The sequence below is a fragment of the Xyrauchen texanus genome, chromosome 11 (assembly GCF_025860055.1).
Source record: "Xyrauchen texanus isolate HMW12.3.18 chromosome 11, RBS_HiC_50CHRs, whole genome shotgun sequence".
Lineage (NCBI taxonomy): Eukaryota > Metazoa > Chordata > Actinopteri > Cypriniformes > Catostomidae > Xyrauchen > Xyrauchen texanus.
Genome location: NC_068286.1, coordinates 25,051,294 through 25,070,117, shown reverse-complemented (window position 1 = coordinate 25,070,117; position 18,824 = coordinate 25,051,294). Strand labels below are relative to the sequence as shown.

General features: G+C 40.2%; 1 protein-coding gene across 1 annotated transcript in view; it reads left to right on the top strand.

Moving 5' to 3' along the window:
* Window positions 1-18,214, top strand: part of LOC127651229 (transmembrane 9 superfamily member 2-like) — a 62,298-nt gene extending 44,084 nt beyond the window's left edge. Inside the window, exons 8-17 of the mRNA XM_052136969.1 lie at window positions 5,042-5,121; window positions 5,400-5,508; window positions 6,188-6,320; window positions 10,150-10,269; window positions 11,777-11,834; window positions 13,769-13,928; window positions 14,097-14,248; window positions 14,391-14,502; window positions 14,721-14,892; window positions 17,051-18,214. Of these exons, the coding sequence (XP_051992929.1) occupies window positions 5,042-5,121; window positions 5,400-5,508; window positions 6,188-6,320; window positions 10,150-10,269; window positions 11,777-11,834; window positions 13,769-13,928; window positions 14,097-14,248; window positions 14,391-14,502; window positions 14,721-14,892; window positions 17,051-17,118 (1,164 nt within the window). The 3' untranslated portion in view covers window positions 17,119-18,214. The remainder of the gene's footprint in view (window positions 1-5,041; window positions 5,122-5,399; window positions 5,509-6,187; window positions 6,321-10,149; window positions 10,270-11,776; window positions 11,835-13,768; window positions 13,929-14,096; window positions 14,249-14,390; window positions 14,503-14,720; window positions 14,893-17,050) is intronic.
* The last annotated feature ends 610 nt before the right edge of the window (window positions 18,215-18,824 follow it).

Here is an 18,824-nt window from a genome sequence, read left to right as displayed (position 1 = left end):
ATGGGGAGAACCCCGTGGAGGCTTGCGGGACCTCTCGTACTCGCGAATAACAGAGGGTCCAGCCACTTATCCCAATTTCTAGCGTCTTCGTGTATGCAATTTACTGAATCATATTTTTGAGTGTCTTATTAAATCGTTCCACCAGTCCATCTGTCTGAGGATGGTAGACGCTAGTGCGAATCAACTTAATGCCCAAGAGTTCGTAAAGTTCGCGAAGTGTTCGTGACATAAAAGTAGTGCCTTGGTCGGTGAGGATTTCTTTCGGAATTCCCACCCGGGAGATTATTTTGAAGAGTGCCCCTGCAACACTACGTGCTGAGATGTTGCTCAAAGGCACTGCTTCCGGATATCGCGTTGCGTAATCCACCAGGACTAACACAAAGCGATGTCCGCGTGCCGTCCGTTCTAATGGCCCGACGAGGTCCATTCCAATTCTTTCGAAGGGAACCTCGATCAATGGAAGGGGGCGCAAAGGCGCTTTTGGGGTGGCCGGTGGGTTTACAAGCTGACATTCACGGCACGCCGCACACCACCTGCGGACGTCGCTGCCAATGCCTGGCCAATAGAAACGGGCTATTAGACGGAGAAGTGTCTTTCTTTCCCCTAGGTGACCGGCCATAGGATTATAGTGAGCCGCCTGGAAAACCATTTCCCGGCGGCTCCGTGGAATCAATAATTGTGTCACTTCCTCCTTTGTTTGAGCGTCCTGCATCACTCTGTACAACCAATCTTTAATAAGCGGAAAATATGGATATGAAACGGCGACACCCGGCCGGAGTTGTTGACCATCGATTACTCTCACTTGGTCAAAAGCGTGCTTAAGGGTTTCATCCCGCGACTGCTCCAAGGGGAAGTCCCCCTCCGGGAATTCCCTGAGAGGAGGGGCGACAACCTCGCCCCTTCCCTCGTCATTCGGAGCAGCCGAGGATGGCCCCGGCTCCGCCTCCCCTGCCAAAGCATCGCACATCACACATGTGAGGCAGGAACTAACCGCTGCCTCCACACTATGTTTTTCTCCCCGGAATTTGATCGCCAAAGTCACCATGGGATACTTGTGAACATCCCCATGCACACACCTCACCCTCACCCGTTTAGCTGAGCCCAAAGCCCCGGGTCGAACCAAGCGTTGGTGGATGGTGGTCTGGTTACAGCCGGTATCCAACAATGCTTGGTATGTACCCCCCTGGATCCTTACCGGAATATGGTACGCTCCAGCCCGATCGGGGGCAGCCTGCGGGACATCGGAGACCCGCACCACCGTCCCTATTTCCATCAGCGGACACTGATCCCGGAAGTGGTCCGGGTCTCCGCACCTCCAGCAGACCGGCCCAGGCGCCGCGGCCGCACCCGTGCTGGCGGGCGCCCCCACCTGAGGAGGAGAGCGGCTGAAGGACGGGGAAGGGGTAGGCGGGTTCTCCCACAGCCGGGAAGTTGGTCTCATGAATCCTTCGCGCCTGCGGGGGGCAGGAACGGACCCTGGGGAGAGAGCAGAGCGAGAGGGAAGAGGGGAGGGGAGAAAAACAGGGGAAGACACAGGGGAAGGGGAGAGAGAGAGAGAGAGCTCATCCGCCATTGGAATCGCCGCCATGTGGTCCTCCGTGAGTCGTACGGCTTCCTCCAGCGACGCCGGGCGGTGGCACTGGACCCACTCCGCCATTCTCCGGGGCAAGCGCTGGACAAACTGCTCCAGTACCACCTGATCGACGAGCTCCTCGACGTCACGGTCCCCCGAAAGCAGCCACCTCTGACAGGCATCACGGAGCCGCTGGGCTAACGCAAACGGGCGGTCGGACTTATCCAGTTTCAAGGTCCGGAAGAGCTGTCGATGGCTCTCCTCAAGTCGGTATAAGCCAGGAGGCTTGTTGCCGGAAGTTGTTGTGCCGCGAGCTGTGCTTCCCCGGACAAGAGAGGGACGAGGCGGGCTGCCCACTGGTCATGCGGCCAACCCCAAATTTCCGCCGTGCGCTCAAAGAGGTCCAGGAACGCCTCCGGATCATCTGCCGGCCCCATCTTCTGTAGCGCGGGTGGGGGCAGTGTGGCGCGGGTGTCCGGGGTCGCGGCTGCGTCTGGATCGGCCTCCTGGCTGAGGAGGCTCCGGATAGCAAGCCGGTCCTCTGCTTGAGCCCGCATTATCTCAAAGAACCGACGATCCTGGTCCTGTCGGAGCTCAAGCAGAGACTTTTGGTGGCTCTGATGGAGAGTTGCGAGGGACTGGAGGACTTCCGCCAGCTGGGAGGACTCTATGGGGCGACTCTGTTCCATAATTTGCAGAAAATTTTTCAGCTAATTCCCGGGTTTCGGCACCAGTGTGAAGCTTTCCACTAAGGAAGACACAGGAACCAGCGTCTGCTTCGAGGTAAGATTTTTTAATTATACACTTTCCGTTCGATACACAATTGTATAACACACGTTGTTTTAGATGCTACTCTGGGTGTAGGCACTCTCCCTCTCGAGGCTCTGTGGCTGCTGCTCTTTTATGCCGCTCTCCTCATGCTTACTGCAATTAGACACAGGTGTTATACATAATTTAGCTCAGGTGTAAGCGCCCTTACCGCTTTTCTCTCCCGGACGGGCGCTTGACCACGCCCCCGCTGCCACACATTCCCTCTCTTTAGATCAGTTAGTATCACTATTTTAAGAATGTGAAATGTCAGAATAATAGTAGAGAGTGATTTATTTCAGGTTTTAATTTTTTTCATCACATTCTCAGTGGGTCCGAAGTTTACATACACTTGTTAGTATTTGGTAGCATTGCCTTTATATTGTTTAACTTGGGTCAAACCTTTTGGGTAGCTTTCCACAAATTCTCACAACATGTTTCTGGAATTTTTGCCCATTCCTCCAAACAGAACTGGTGTAACTGAGTCAGGTTTGTAGGCCTCCTTGCTCTCACACGCTTCTTCAGTTCTGCCCACAAAATCTGGATTGAGGTCAGGGCTTTGTAATGGCCACTCCAATTCCATGAATTTGTTGTCCTTAAGCCATTTTGCCACAACTTTGGATGTATGCCTGGGGTCCCATTTGCAACCAAGCTTTAACTTCCTTGCTGATGTCTTGAGATGTTGCTTCAATATATCCACATGATTTTCCTTCCTCATGATACCATCTATTTTGTGAAGTGCACCAGTCCCTCCTGCAGCATAGCACCCCCACAACATGGTGCTGCACCCTCATGCTTTACCGTTGGGATGGTGTTCTTCGGCTTACAAGCTTCAGCCTTTTTCCTCCAACTATAACGATGGTCATTATGGCCAAACAGTTACATTTCTGTTTCATCAGACCAGAGGACATTTCATTTCAAGATCTTTGTCCCCATGTGCACTTGCAGCAGTGGCTTCTTCTTTGTTGAGCAGCCTTTCTGGTTATGTCGATATATGAATTGTTTTACTGCGGATATAGATGCCTGTCTACCTGTTTCCTGCAGCATCTTTACAAAGTCCTTTGCTGTTGTTCTGCGATTGATTTGCACTTTTCGCACCAAACTACGTTCATCTTTAAGAGACAGCATGTGTCTCCTTCCTGAGTGGTATGATGGCTGCATGGTCCCATGGTGTTTATACTTGCATACTATTGTTTGTGCAGATGAATGTGGTACCTTCAAGCATTTTGAAATTGCTCCCAAGGATGAACCAGACTTGTGGAGGTCCACAGTTGTTTTTCTGAGGTATTGGCTGATTTCTTTTGATTTTCCCATGATGTCAAGCAAAGAGGCAATGAGTTTGAAGGTATGCCTTAAAATACATCCACAGGTACATCTCCAGTACAGGACACCTCCTTTCAGAAGCTAATGTCTAGGCTTGACATAAAACTTAAAAACATTTTCTGGAATTTTCCAAGCTGCTTAAAGGCACAGTTAACTTAATGTATGTAAACTTCTGACCCACTGGAATTGTGATATTGTCAATTCAAAATAAAACAATCTGTCTGTAAACAATTGTTGGAAACATTACTTGTGTCATGCACAAAGTAAATGTCCTAAACAACTTGCCAAAACTATAGTTTGCTAATATGAAATCTGTGAATTGGTTAAAAATTAGTTTTAATGACTTCACCCTAAGTGTATGTAAACTTCTGACTTCAACTGTTGTAGTATCTTAGTTAATTGTAATTTTAACATTTTTTTTTAAATTAACAGTTGTTTGTTTACATTAGCTAATGTATTATGAACTAGCATGAATTAACAACAAACAATTAAATATTTGTACATTAACCAAGATTAATAAATATTCTAAAAACACATTGTTCATTGCTAGTTCTTAAAGGGTTAGATCACCCACAAATGGGTTATTCACCCTCATGCCATCCCAGATGTGTATGACTTTCTTCTGCAGAACACAAAGACTTTTAGATGAATATTTCAGCTCTTTAGGTCCAGGCAATGCAAGTGAATGGTGGCCAGAAATTTGAAGGACCAAAAAGCATATAAAGGCAGCATATAAGTAATCCATAAGACTTCAGTGGTTTAATCCATGTCTTCAGAAGTGATATGATAGGTGTGGGTGAGAAACAAATCAATATTCTAGTCCTTTTTTTTTCTATAAATCTCCCCTTTCATGGTCACATTCTTTTTTTTTTTTTTTGGTGACTTGCATTCTTCATTCATATTGCCACCTACTGTGCAGGATGGAGAATTTATAGTAAAAAAAGGATTTAAATATTGATCTGTTTCTCATTCACACAACTTCAGAACATTAAAACACTGGACTCATATGGATTACTTTTGTGCTTCCTTTGTCCTTTTTGGAACTTCAAAGTTCTGGCCACCATTCACTTGCATTATATGGACCTACAGAGCTGAGATAAAGAAATTCATTTCTGGGATGGCATGAGGGTGAGTAAATGATTTTGTTAATTTTATTTTTGGGTGAACTATCCCTTTAATAATTAATGTGTTTACTAATGTTTAAAAATTGTATACCTTTCCTTGCTCTTTTATGTGCAGTGTTCCACTTTTTTTCCACAAGGAGGCATACTTGGATAATGTCATGTTTATAATGGCTTATTACTGCTGAAGATCTCAACTGTTTCTTACTGTTTTTAGGAGGATAAAACCATTCGCTGGGCTTCTCGATGGGATTATATTCTTGAGTCTATGCCACACACCAACATTCAGTGGTTCAGGTGAGAGCATGTTTGACACAGTGATTTGCCCTGTCCCAAATTGTTAACTTGCTCACACATATCCATAAAGTGATTCAGAAGGATGCTCAAAAGTGCTTCCATTGTGGCCACAATGCTGTCCTTTAAATACAGCTGTTGTTTAGGATTCTTGTGAGTTTAAAAAAAAAATGTGGGTAAAAATGGAGGCCATGTTTGGCTCAGGGCCTAAATCCTAACTAACTCATTCTGTTTTCTAGCATATAATACTCACACTCAGATGCTATGTTCTTTTTCTTCAGTATCATGAACTCTCTGGTGATCGTGCTCTTCCTCTCGGGGATGGTCGCCATGATCATGCTCCGAACGCTTCATAAAGACATCGCCCGATACAACCAGATGGACTCTGTGGTAAGTTCAGCCCTGCATTCAGATGTCATTGTCTGGTATATATGATCATTCCTCTTGTATAACCAATTGTGTGTTTGTATGTTTTTAGTAGAGCACTGTTTTTGTCTGCCATATAGTAGGCCATGTTTATGGTTTGCATGTATGTATGTATGTATGAGTGCATATTACTCTGTGTGTTTGGTTGGTTAGTTAAAGAGCATAACTTAATGTGTGTTCATGTATGTGTCACTCATGTTTATGAGGTCTGCATCATCTGCTGCCAACAATGACGGTCACACAGATCTGCCTTCACCTTTGACATGGTTCTCCCTGAATACACACTTCCCATTCAGATCCCTTCATCTCCTGGTATACTTGTCACCACCTCCTCTTGGTCTCTCTTATCACCCTAATGCTGGGTTCAAGGTCTCGCACGGTCACGTGATGCACACAGCTGTTACATTTACATGATCTCTCTTTTCCTCTCTTGCCCCGTGGTCCCTCCCCCCGCCACAGACATCAGTCTCATTAAGGGCAGAATGAGAGTGACAAAGTGAATCATTGCTCTAAACAACAGCCAGCATCTTTCCTTTGTTCTTTGTTCGCTGTAATTGGGCTTTAGACCTAAACTCAGAACAGACAGGTTTCCGTTAACTCCTGCTATTGTTAAAGCCTTACATTTACACTCCATATTTTCCAGGAGGATGCTCAGGAGGAATTCGGCTGGAAGCTTGTTCACGGAGATGTCTTCAGGCCTCCCAGGAAAGGCATGTTGCTGTCTGTCTTCCTGGGCTCTGGGACACAGATCTCCATAATGACCTTTGTTACACTCTGTAAGTTTTTGGGTTTGCCATTCCTGAGCAATAACATCAAAATCGAGCACTAATGGATAGAACGAGGTAAAGTTTTTCATCATTGACAAGACTATTCACAAAACTGTCTTTTGTTAATATTTACCAATTTTCTGCTCTTGGAATAGCACAGGGTTCCAGATAGTGCTGCACGATTAATCATATCGCAATCGCGATGTCAGCCTGTGCGATTATATGACAGCACATTCTGCGATTTTATTAAATAAATAAGTGCATGTGTGGACGTGACAATCCATTCTCTCTGAGAGCTGTTTGCCCATTTACTACACCGCTAATAAAAACATGACCAGTCAGTCTCAGTTTAGGGAGTGGCACTTGTGGTCATGAGTTTCTGGTGTGCAGCGTGGAAATCAGGTGACGATAGATGCCGAGCAGACCGACACTGAACTGGTGGTCAGAAAAAATAACACAGAAACACAGATCACAGCTTGACAATATGTCTTTATTTCATCAATAATGAAAGTTAATATAATATGGGAGTGTGCCATGTAAATAAACACAATCTCCAAAACTGTCATTAGCTGTACGGTCCTTCAACCAGTCGCGGAAGTGACCGAATCTGAGCGGGAGTCGAGACCGGGAAAGATTTAAAGTTCCGCCGGCTGATGCGCACTCTAACACGGAGGCGCTCTTCTCACACCCCTGCTGTCTGCAGCTCGCAACATGCTGCATCATTGATGAAATCATCATAATATCAATCTTATGTGAAAATAACATTAAAATGTGTGTGTATATATATATACACAACAACAACAACAGTTTTAGTGGTTTGATTGAGTGAACCACACTTTTATATCCAGTTTCCTTTTCAAAAGAGTTTATACAAAGTACATGTTACATCCTGCTTAAATGTCCCTGTTTGTTTGGACAATCTTATTTTCATGAAAATGTGTATGTTCTTATTTATAGTTCTATTTTATATAGGTGTAATATTGAGAAAATAACAAGTTTGCAGTAATGCGAAGATATTTAATTTTGTACAAATATTTTAATTTGAAAACACTAGCATTTATAGTTTTTGTTGCTAGTTTGTGTGTTTGAGTGGAAAAATACACATTTCAGCATGTATTCTATTTGTAGTAATCTATTTGTGCATTTTCCTTGATAACCAAGCAAGTTGAATCATGATAGTATACCATTTGTTTATTATATCGCAATATTAACCTGAATAATCACAATATGACATTTTCCCCAAATCGTGCAGCCCTAGTTCCAGACTAATAGGGTTCCTTCTGAGTTCTAACCATCTGAGAGACAATAAAAACAGTATGTGGAACAATTAAAGATAAATAATAATGATGACAAGAATATGTACCTGACTTTTCCTATAACTCTCTTTTTGAAGAGAACCTAGAATGATTTTCACGATGTAAAGGAATAGTTCACCCAAAAATGCTAATTCTGTCATAATTTACTCACTGTCATGTCATTCTAAACACAGATGACGTTCTTATGAGGATCTCCAAAGGAGATATTTTAATATATATATCTTGGTTAGTGTATAGCATCTCATTTTAAAGTTATAAAATGACCCCCAAGTATCACAAGTGGCCCATGGAACTCGTGCATCATATTTCAGGTTTTCTTAAGGCATGCGATTTACACAATTTAAGGGGTTAGCTCACCCAAAAATAAAAATTCCAGATGTGTTTGACTACTTCTTCAGCAGAACCGAAATGAAGATTTTTATAAACAGATTTCAGCTCAGTTTGTCCAAATGTAAATGGGTGTCATCAGTCTGCTTGCTGTTTGACTGTCCAAAAAGCAAATTTAGGCAGCATAAATGTAATGCTGATTTAAGTAGGTTTTCAGTAAAAATCTTGATGTCCGTTGCCCATTTATGAGTGATTGAGAGTTGCTTGTTCACATTTGTGGCACTTGTGTTGTTGAAAAATGACTTAAATTTCAGTTTGTTTCTCACCAAAACATATTGTATGCTTTCATAAGACTTGGAAAATGACGCACGAGTCGCATGGACCAATAATGGATAATTTTGCTATTGTATTGTAAAAATACATAGATATATTCTTTAAAATGTCTCCTTATGTGTTCTGCATATGAAAGAAGGTAATTCAAGATTGGAACGGTACAAGTTTGAGTATTTTATGACAGAATTTTCATTAATGTTTAAACTGTTCCTTAAATGGTTCTTAAATGTCTGTATTCTCCGACCGATTTGAACTTCAAGTGACATGTACTCTGTCCATATGCACAATGATTTGTCCAATACAATGTCAGGTGATCGCCTCCAGATCTCCTTAATAGAGAGAATCATTTCTTTCAACTTTTATTTCTTTCATCACATTCCCAGTGGGTAAGAAGTTTACATACACCTGTTAGTATTTGGTAACTTTATATTGTTTAACTTGGGTCAAACTTTTTGGGTAGCCTTCCACAAACTTCTCACAATAAGTTGCTGGAATTTTGGCCTATTCCTCCAGACAGAACTGGTGTCACTGAGTCAGATTTGTAGGCCTCCTTGCTTGCACACGCTTTTTCATTTCTGCCCACAAATCAGATTGAGAACAGGGCTTTGTGATGGCCACTCCAATACCTTAATTGTTGTCCTTGAGACATTTTGCCACAACTTTGGAGGTATGCTTGGGGTCATTGTCCATTTGAAAGACCCATTTGCAACCGAGCTTTAACTTGCTGATGTCTTGAGATGTACCTTTAATATATACACAATTTTCCTTCCTCATGATACCATCTATTTTGTGATGTTTCAATCCCTCCTGCAGCAAAGCACCCCCATAACATGATGCTGCCACCCCCATGCTTCACAGTTGGGATGGTGTTCTTCGGCTTGCAAGCTTCACCCTTTTTCCTCCAAAAAGATCTTTCTCCAGTGTGCACTTGCAAACTAGTCTGGCTTTTTTCATGGCGGTTTTGGAGCAGTGGCTTCTTCCTTGCTGAGCAGCCTCTCAGGTTATGTCGATATAGGACTCGTGGTACTGTGGATATAGATACTTGTCTACATGTTTCCTCCAGCATCTTCACAAGGTCCTTTGCTGTTGTTCTGGGATTGATTTGCATTATTTGCACTAAACTACACTCATCTCTAGGTGACCGAATGTGTGTACTTCCTGAGCAGTATGATGGCTGTGTGGTCCCGTGGTTTTTATACTTGTGTACTGTTGTTTGTGCAGATGAATGTGGTACCTTCAGGCATTTGGAAATTGCTTTCAAGGATGAGCCAGACTTGTAGAGGTACAGAGCAAAGAGGTACAGAGTTTGAAGGTAGTCCTTAAAATACATCCACAGGTACACCTCCAATTCAGTACACCACCTATCAGTAGCTAATTGGTTAATAGTCTAAAGGCTTGACAGACATTTTCTAGAATTTTACAAGCTGCTTAAAGGCACAGTTATCTTGGTGTATGTAAACTTCTGACCACTGGAATTGTGATATAGTCAATTAAAAGTGAAACAATCTGTCTTTAAACAAACACTGGAAAAATGACTCATGTTATGCACAAAGTAGATGTACTAAATAACTTGTCAAAACTGTAGTTTGCTAATATGAAATCTGTGGCGTGTTTAAAAAATGTGTTTTATTGGCTTCAACTTAAGTGTATGTATGCAGCATATTTGAGTCAAGAAGCTTGTAGATTTTTTTAAGCTAAATTTTGTTGCGTTTGTTGAATCTCCACCTCAAACCTTTTGAAGTTTATGAGAAGTTTTTTAATGACATATACACACTCAGACTAACATGCTCAAAACACTAACTGCAACCCTGAATTTGACGAGACCCATCTCTTCCCCCCTCTCTCTCCATCTCTTCCTGTAGTTTTTGCATGTTTGGGTTTCCTGTCTCCTGCTAATCGCGGAGCTCTGATGACATGTGCGGTGGTGCTGTGGGTGCTGCTGGGTACTCCAGCTGGTTACGTGGCCGCTCGCTATTACAAATGTAAGTGTGCACCAGGGGTTCCACCTTTTCGTTATATTTAGTTAGTGTCAAAAGAGCCCTTTACACAAACAGGCAGGCATACGCACCCCTGCTGCTTTTTTGCTTTAGTTGTGTTCCACGGCTTGTGTGGAAAACATGAGAGCTTGCTCTCTTTTTCCCAGCCCGCCGTGTCCTGCTACGATATCCATTGTAGATCCATCTGCTGAGTGCTATAGTCCCCTCTGATCATTTTGCCTGTTCTTCCACTATACTGTTTTTCCAATATATTTAGATCATGAGTCTGTATTAACTGCAGGTTAGCTCTGTGTGCTTATCCATTCTTGGAAGCTTGTATTCCTGTGTTTGTGGACGTGAAAACGCCAAGATAAGGAGGAGTGACATACAGAAAAAACAAGTTAGTCCTGCTTCTGACTGGAGCACATGTTGTATTCTTCTATGCTGTCTATCCACCACAATGCATGTGTGCTATTATCTTTGGTGGGATAATTATAGATATAGTCTGGCCTGAAGCAGCCATTAGATTTTACCTGTGATACATTCCTGTAGAGTCAGTCGCAATATAATGCACTTTAAAATAAGTTTAAATGTCACATCTGAGAGATGTAATTTATATATAGTAAAGATTTAAATATTACTAAAAGGTCCAACACATTTTTTCCTCTGTGTCAGATATATTTTCGAAGATCTGAAATTGCATTCTTTTAACAATATATGTAATTAAAAACATGATTTAAAAAAATTGCACAAAGTTAAGAGATAAAGGCGATAAAAGGCTGTAAATAGACTAAAATAGATGTTTATGAGAAAATAGTTGCTAGTTTTGCAAGAATTTGTGAGGTTAATTTAATCGTGTCTTAATAAAAGGGGTTTGCAAAACAACGCAAATGTCCTGTCTCGTCACTTCAGTTTGCAAATGCTTTGAGCACATATTACTCTTGGTTTTCAGGGTTATATACCTTAATCATTTAGTCTAGATGGACCAACTCAACACAATTCTTTATAAGACAGGAATGTAGACCAGGCACACACAGCCGCAATCATGTTTCTCAAGCGCTCATCTTACTTGCACACACATACATGAGTGCTGGAAAGCAGTTGCCAACAAGATGTGTGTATCTTTTGTGTTATATCGATTGTGCCGTTATTTGGTGTTATTGATACTGTAGAAAGACAGAGATCATTAAAGGAATATTCCAGGTTCAATACAAGTTAAGCTAAATCAACAGCATTTGTGACATAATATAGATTACCACAAAAATTTTGTTTAACTTGCCCCTCCTTTTCTTAAAAAAATAAAAGTAACAATCTGGGTTACAGTGAAACCCTTACAATGGAAGTGAATGGCAACAAATCAAGAAACGTCTGTTATTCAACAGATAACACTACTATTACATCTTTTTTTTAACTTTGTGGTTTAGTACTCAAATTTGTATCCTTGATGATATGAGGTCAAATAATTGAGCCCCCCCTCCTCTCTCTCTCTGTGTCTTTGTGTCTGTCTGTCCAGCTTTTGGTGGGGAGAAGTGGAAGACCAATGTGCTGTTGACAGCATTTCTGTGTCCAGGGTGAGTAAATAGTAGATTTATGCCATTTTTGCTTAATTGTGAACTTGAACTTTTAGAAGATTAGTTAAAAACTGGTGAAAGTCAAGTACTTGTGTCTTTTACTTTGACATGTACAGTTGAAGTCAGTAGTTTACATACACATTTAGGGTGAAGTCATTAACCCTCTGGGGTCGACGGACGCGCCGGAGCGTCCTGCTGGATATTTTCGTCATTACAGCAGAAACAACTTAAAATACTCCATCATTTTTGGGTATACAGATAAGTGTAAGACATCATTAGAGACTATAAAGGGTCTACTTTTATTTGTGTACACTCACAATAACAACAAAATCTTGTGCTTTTGTAAAATAAAGAAAATAAAAAGGGTGAGCTTTCAGCAGTCTTTGTGTTCACGAGCATATTTCAGAAACACGTCACTAAAATTAACTTAAACTCCACGAATTCTTCTCACACAAACATGAAACATATGTCTAAAGAAAGCTTAAAATGTCTACTTTTAAATAAAACAATTCAAATTTAAAACAAATATTCTCCTGCAATGTAATCTGTATGAAACAAAGCAATGTACGGTTTTCCTGGCTCAGCTTCATTATTTGTAATATGATCCCACCCACCAGCAGAGCGCACCATTCATACGCTAATGTGCTGAGACGATCAAGGGAAATTTACACGCCCCCGACTGTGAGATTTAATGTAAACACAACTCAACTTTTCTGTGTGCTTGTAAACTCCTGGATGTAAGGATGAGTTAACATTTTCCTCAGAAGTAGAGCGGGACTAAATTAGTTAATTAAGTCAATTAGTTTTCATAAGCTGACATGCTATTTTATATAAACGTACATATTTTACTAGTGGGACTGTTTCCAGACAGGATTCAAAGTATTGACGTATGAAATATGTCCTAATAGGCAAATTTTAGTTACATGTTAGTGTTGTTATTTACATTGTATGCTGTATGATATAAATATGATATGTAATATAATATAAAAATAATATGAATGTTTAGATTATATTTTAACGTGTTTATGCTGTCTCGTTATCATCAACAAAGCTTGTGCTTGCAAATATGTGTTCAGGTTAAATTGGTAAAATACACTTTAAATATGCCCGTATTAGAAAATCAGCATATTATAATGATTTCTGAAGGATCATGTGACACTGAAGACTGCAGTAATGATGCTGAAAATTCAGCTTTGATCACAAATTGCATTTTACAATATATTCAAATAGAAAACTGTTCTTTTAAATTGTAAAATGAATTCACACAATGTTTTTACTGTATTTTGGATCAAATAAATGCAGTCTTGGTGAGCAGAAGAGACTTCTTTTAATGGTAGTGTAGGTCTAAAATTAAGTAAAGTCTTTGTGTAAAGAAAATGTATAATCAGATTACTTCTTTTAACTTAAAACTTGATTTTGATCATTAAGTCTCCTCACATTCATTCTCTTTGTCACATTCGTCATTGATAGGCTAAAATTATCTTACAAAAGTTAAATGACTATATTGTTTTGTATGAATGAGTGAGCAGAATGATTTTCAGATCATTTTGTAGCAAAAACTCTAGGCTACAAGATCCAGTTCTCAAAAGTCTTGTCGACAAACGATTAGTATGTGTTATATGGCCTTATTTCAGTGACTTACATTTTTAGTTTTTTCAAAAACCACGCATAAATTTTATTTTCTCAAAGATACAAACCTGTACATACATGTTGCTCACATATTATTGTAGCCCAGTTTGTGCTGAATACAGTGTTATCAGACTTTAGCCATTAATATGTTTTTAAGCTACTGAAAAAAGCACAAATGTCAAGGCATGTCAAAACTTCTCCAGGGCCCAAAACACCATCAGAGCCCAGAGGGTTAAAACTCATTTTTTTAACCTCTCCAACTGTAGCTTGTGTAATTGTAGCCTGTTAATTTGTGTGCTTTTCAGGGTGGTGTTTGCTGATTTTTTTGTAATGAATCTGATTTTGTGGGGTGAGGGGTCTTCAGCTGCCATGCCCTTTGGTACTCTGGTGGCCATCCTGGCTCTGTGGTTCTGTATCTCTGTGCCCCTCACCTTTGTTGGAGCATACTTCGGCTTCAAGAAGAGTGTAAGCTTCATCTACTGTTAAAATCTCTTACCAATAACTTCTCATTAATTTTTTTACCTTTATTTCTTCTCATCACACCATCAGAATCAAACCATCTCAGTTATCCCTTTTATATTCCGTTAATAAATATTTATCTGTTTTTAATCGGTTATTTCTGTGTCATTTCAGGGGATTGAACATCCAGTGCGGACCAATCAGATCCCCAGACAGATTCCAGAGCAGTCTTTCTACACTAAACCTCTTCCTGGCATCATCATGGGTGGAATCCTGCCATTTGGCTGCATCTTCATCCAGCTTTTCTTCATACTCAACAGTATCTGGTCAGTGCCAATGTCGAAAGCAGTTTTTAATACATTTTCATGAACACCAAAACATGAAACCTAATTTACATTTAGCCTTTAGTTTGGCCTTTACAAAAACCCCTTTTAACATGTTGATGTTTCGTTTGAAATTTTGTTGCAGGTCTCATCAGATGTACTACATGTTTGGGTTTCTCTTCCTGGTCTTCATCATCCTGGTCATCACCTGCTCTGAGGCCACTATCCTCCTATGCTATTTCCACCTGTGCGCTGAGGTGACCACACACACGTCGTGCTCTTTGAAAATTCATATTTACTTTATTTTCTTATATTCACATTATTTACTATTGTGTTTGCATTCTCTGTCTGTTTATCTGCACAATTGTCTGTCTGTAATCTCCAGAAATGACCAATAAACTACTTGACTTTGACATATTTTGGGTAATAGTTTTTTATTTATTAATTTGTTTTCATTGTATCTCTTGTCTCTTAGGATTATCACTGGCAATGGCGTTCCTTCCTGACCAGTGGATTCACAGCGGTCTATTTCCTGGTCTATGCTATCCATTACTTCTTCTCAAAGCTACAAATCAGTGGACTGGCCAGCACTGTCCTTTACTTTGGCTACACCATGATCATGGCCCTCATCTTCTTCCTCTTCACAGGTGTGTGTGTTTAGGCATTGAGATGAATAGAGAGATCTGTGTTTGTGGAAGTTTATACATATGTCTGTTTTTGTCTTTGTGTGATCAGGGCTCTGTAAATGTGCATTTTTCATGAAACCTCATCAAATACTTGCTCTTTACTGCTGGAAAAAGGGACACACTAACATGGGCTTGGAAGTAGGGCTGGGTGATATGGCAAAAACATAAAATCTCGAATATTTCTTTTTTATTTATTTACAATTCATGATCACGATTTGATTTTTCAACTTTTAAATGTACTCAACTAAAATGTTACTCCAACATGTTCTTATTTAGAATGCAAGGCAACCTGGTTAGATAAATCAAAGTTATTTTCTTTATAGGAAACATAGGTCTGCAACACAAATAGTATAAAATTAGAAAACTGCAAAGTGCTTCTTACCCAATGTAGGTATTCATTTTTATGTAAACAAAGTCTATCTAGAAGGTTAACTAGAAATCAATATCTAGAAACTATCAAGTTTATCTAGAAAGTACTCATTGTTTATCAAACAATTTGTTTGCAAAACCCCTTTTGTCCAGATTTGGATTTCGAATGTAAAAAAGTTTTTTCCAGTTTAGATCGGGAAATTAACTTGGATGTGAAAAACATTTACATAGAAATTTTTTATAAAAATACTCTTGTGCAACTTGCTGCGTTTGCCTCTTAAACATAGGTATGTTAGGTAACATCTAGTGAGCGGCAGTTCTGCAGACAGAAACACCTTGTTGATGAGAGAGGTCAACAGAGAATGGCCAGACTGCTTCGAGCTGACAGAAAGGCTACAGTAACTCAGATAACCTCTCTGTACAATTGTAGTGAGCAGAATAGCATCTCAGAATGCACAACACGTCAAACCTTGAGGCGGATGGGCTACAACAGAAGAAGTCAATGTCAGGTTTTACTTCTGTCAGCCAAGAACAGAAAGCTGAGGCTTCAATGGGCACAGGCTCACTAAAACTGGAAAATTAAAGACTGGAAAAACATAGAATCATGTCTGATGAATCTCGATTTCTGCTGAGGTACACAGATGGTAGACCCACTGCAGCCTGATCTTTTATGTTCTTGGCTGACAGAAGTGGAACCCGACATGGTCTTCTACATTTGTAGCCCATCCGCCTCAAGTTTTGACGTGTTGTGCATTCTGAGATGCTATTCTGTTCACTATATTTATACAGAGGGGTTATCCGAGTTACCGTTGTTTTTTCTATCAGTTCGAACCAGTCTGGCTATTCTTCGTTGACCTCTCTCATCAACAAAACATTTCCGTCCTTAGAAATGCTCAATGGATGTTTTTTGTTTTTGGCACCAGACTGTTGTCCATGAAATTCCCAGGAGATCAGCAGTTACAGAAATACTCAAACTAGCCCATCTGGCACCAAAATCATGCCATGGTCGAAATCACTGAGACCACATTTTTCCCCATTCTGATGGTTGTTCTGAACATTATTGCATTGCACTACTGCCACACGATTGGCTGATTAGGTAATCATATGAAGAAGTAGGTGCACAGATTTACCTAATAAAGTGGTCGGTGAGGGTATATCGTGGCATCTTTGCCTATGTTGTGACAATCTACACTCTGTATATATACCAAAAATGTGGTGGTGTCTTCAACAAAACATTACACATCATTAATTCTACAGCTTGTAGAGAATTTTTTTATTATTTAGATTTGCTTGTTAGAAAATTAGTTTGTAAACTTATTCTTCTCACCCGTGATGGGTGGAGGGCAGACCAGTTCAAAGGTACGTTCAGCCACTTACAGGGGTAAAATTGCTTGTTGATTAGCGCCACCTATTGTAACGGTGTGAATGAGTTAACAGCAAACATTCATGCGGCTTTCAATGTTAAAGGGCCATTTGTCACCTTTTCACCTCTCATAAGGGTCATTCGTCGCCTCTTATAATCGCATCTCCTTTGGTGTGAAAAGCCCTTTAGACTGGGTAAACATTGTAGAAGCCTGAGCGAAGCATGTAAGAAAATGTCTCAATACTGAATTCAAGGCCCTCAGCATCATTTTGAATTCAAGGAGGCTGATGATATTGTACTTCAGAAAATATTGTGAAGTAATGTTGAATTTAATTGAGTTTTAGTAATCTGTTTTTTAGTAAATTACTTTTTCTATTTTGCTTCCAGGTACAATTGGATTCTTCGCCTGCTTTTGGTTTGTCACAAAGATATATAGTGTAGTGAAAGTGGATTAAATTAAACCAATCTAGGATGAGACCAAACTCCTCTCCGACCAGTGTGTGATCCAAGAGGGGAGGGACCAGAGCACTGTTTAACTTAATTTGTTGCCACGGTGACCCTGCTTCACACCAACAACTCTAAATGAACACTACAAATTCCATTTACTTTGCTGTGTACATGTGCGGTAGAAATGCATATTCAACCATTTGAAGAAATCAACACGTCAGCTTCTTTATTTGGAACTCAATACAGCAAGCACGTGCTTTGACAATTGCGACTTAAACAAGTTATTGTGATTTGGAGTTGTCTTGTAAATATTACTTTTTTTTTCTTTTGTAACATTCAAATGAAAGAGTAATGCATAAATCATAGCTCAAGTTTGTCTCAAAATCTCTGAGGTGTCACAAGATTGATTTTGTAAATAGCATTTTCTACAAGTGCATCCATCCATCCATCCATCGTCAACCGCTTATCCTGTGTACAGGGTCGCGGGGGGCTGGAGCCTATTCCAGCTAACATTGGGCGAAAGGCGGGGGACACCCTGGACAGGTCGCCAGTCCATCACAGGGCTCTACAAGTGCATAGAAAAAGAAAATACAGTCAGGTCCATAAATATTGGGACATCGACACAATTCTAATCTTTTTGGCTCTATACACCACCACAATGGATTTGATGGGCACATATACAAACAGTTATAATTCCTACACCGTTCACCTGATTTGGATGTATATACCCTCAAATTAAAGCTGAAAGTCTGCAGTTAAAGCACATCTTGTTCGTTTCATTTCAAATCCATTGTGGTGGTGTATAGAGCCAAAAAGATTAGAATTGTGTCGATGTCCCAATATTTATGGACCTGACTGTAGGTTTTAAAAATCAAGGAGCGAATTAGAGTGAGATAGTGTGAATAATTTTCTTTTCATCATGTTAATACTGTACAGTTATTGCTTGCATATACTTGTGTATAACCAGTTGGGGGAGGGGGGTTGTCTGTTTAATGTTTTTGGTTTGATCATATTTTGCTTAGTTTCTTTTTTCTTTAGTTTATGTCTCTCTCTCTCTCTCTCTCTCTCTCTCTCTCTCTCTCTCTCTCTCTCTCTCTCTCTCTCCTCTCTCTCTCTCTCTCTCTCTCTCTCTCTCTCTCTCTCTCTGTTTATGCCTCAACAAACTGTGTGCCTCATTATCACAGGGGGAAACCTTTTTCTTTATTTGCCCTCCATTTGCTCTGTTGGGGGAAGAATAGGTTTGTGAAAATCAAAGTGTCCTGTCTATACATGAGATACTGCATTAAATTATTTCCTTTGTATATCTGCACAGCATTTAAACATGTGCATCCATAAATTATATAGCTTCGTTGGCCACACAAATTTGGTTTTATCTTCTCTGAATTTGAAGTAATGAGAGTACAAGATAAACATAAGTATGATAGAAATAAAATCTTGTCTCCAATGTTTTAATGTTTTTTTAACATTAGCATCTAAATTAAGAAAAAGTACACTTTCACTTTGGAGGAATGGAAGAGTGTCAATACTTGATGAGAATGTCATCTGATTGGTGGATATTTCAAAGAATGTCTAATTTCTGTTGAGCATTTTGGCAGAGATTGAGCATTCGTAGCATCCCATCTTACTACCTACATGGGTTCAGTCCTCAGAACAGCTCTCTACAGTCATGCAGTGACCATTGTAAATGTCAAAGTCATAGAAATTTAAATTTTAA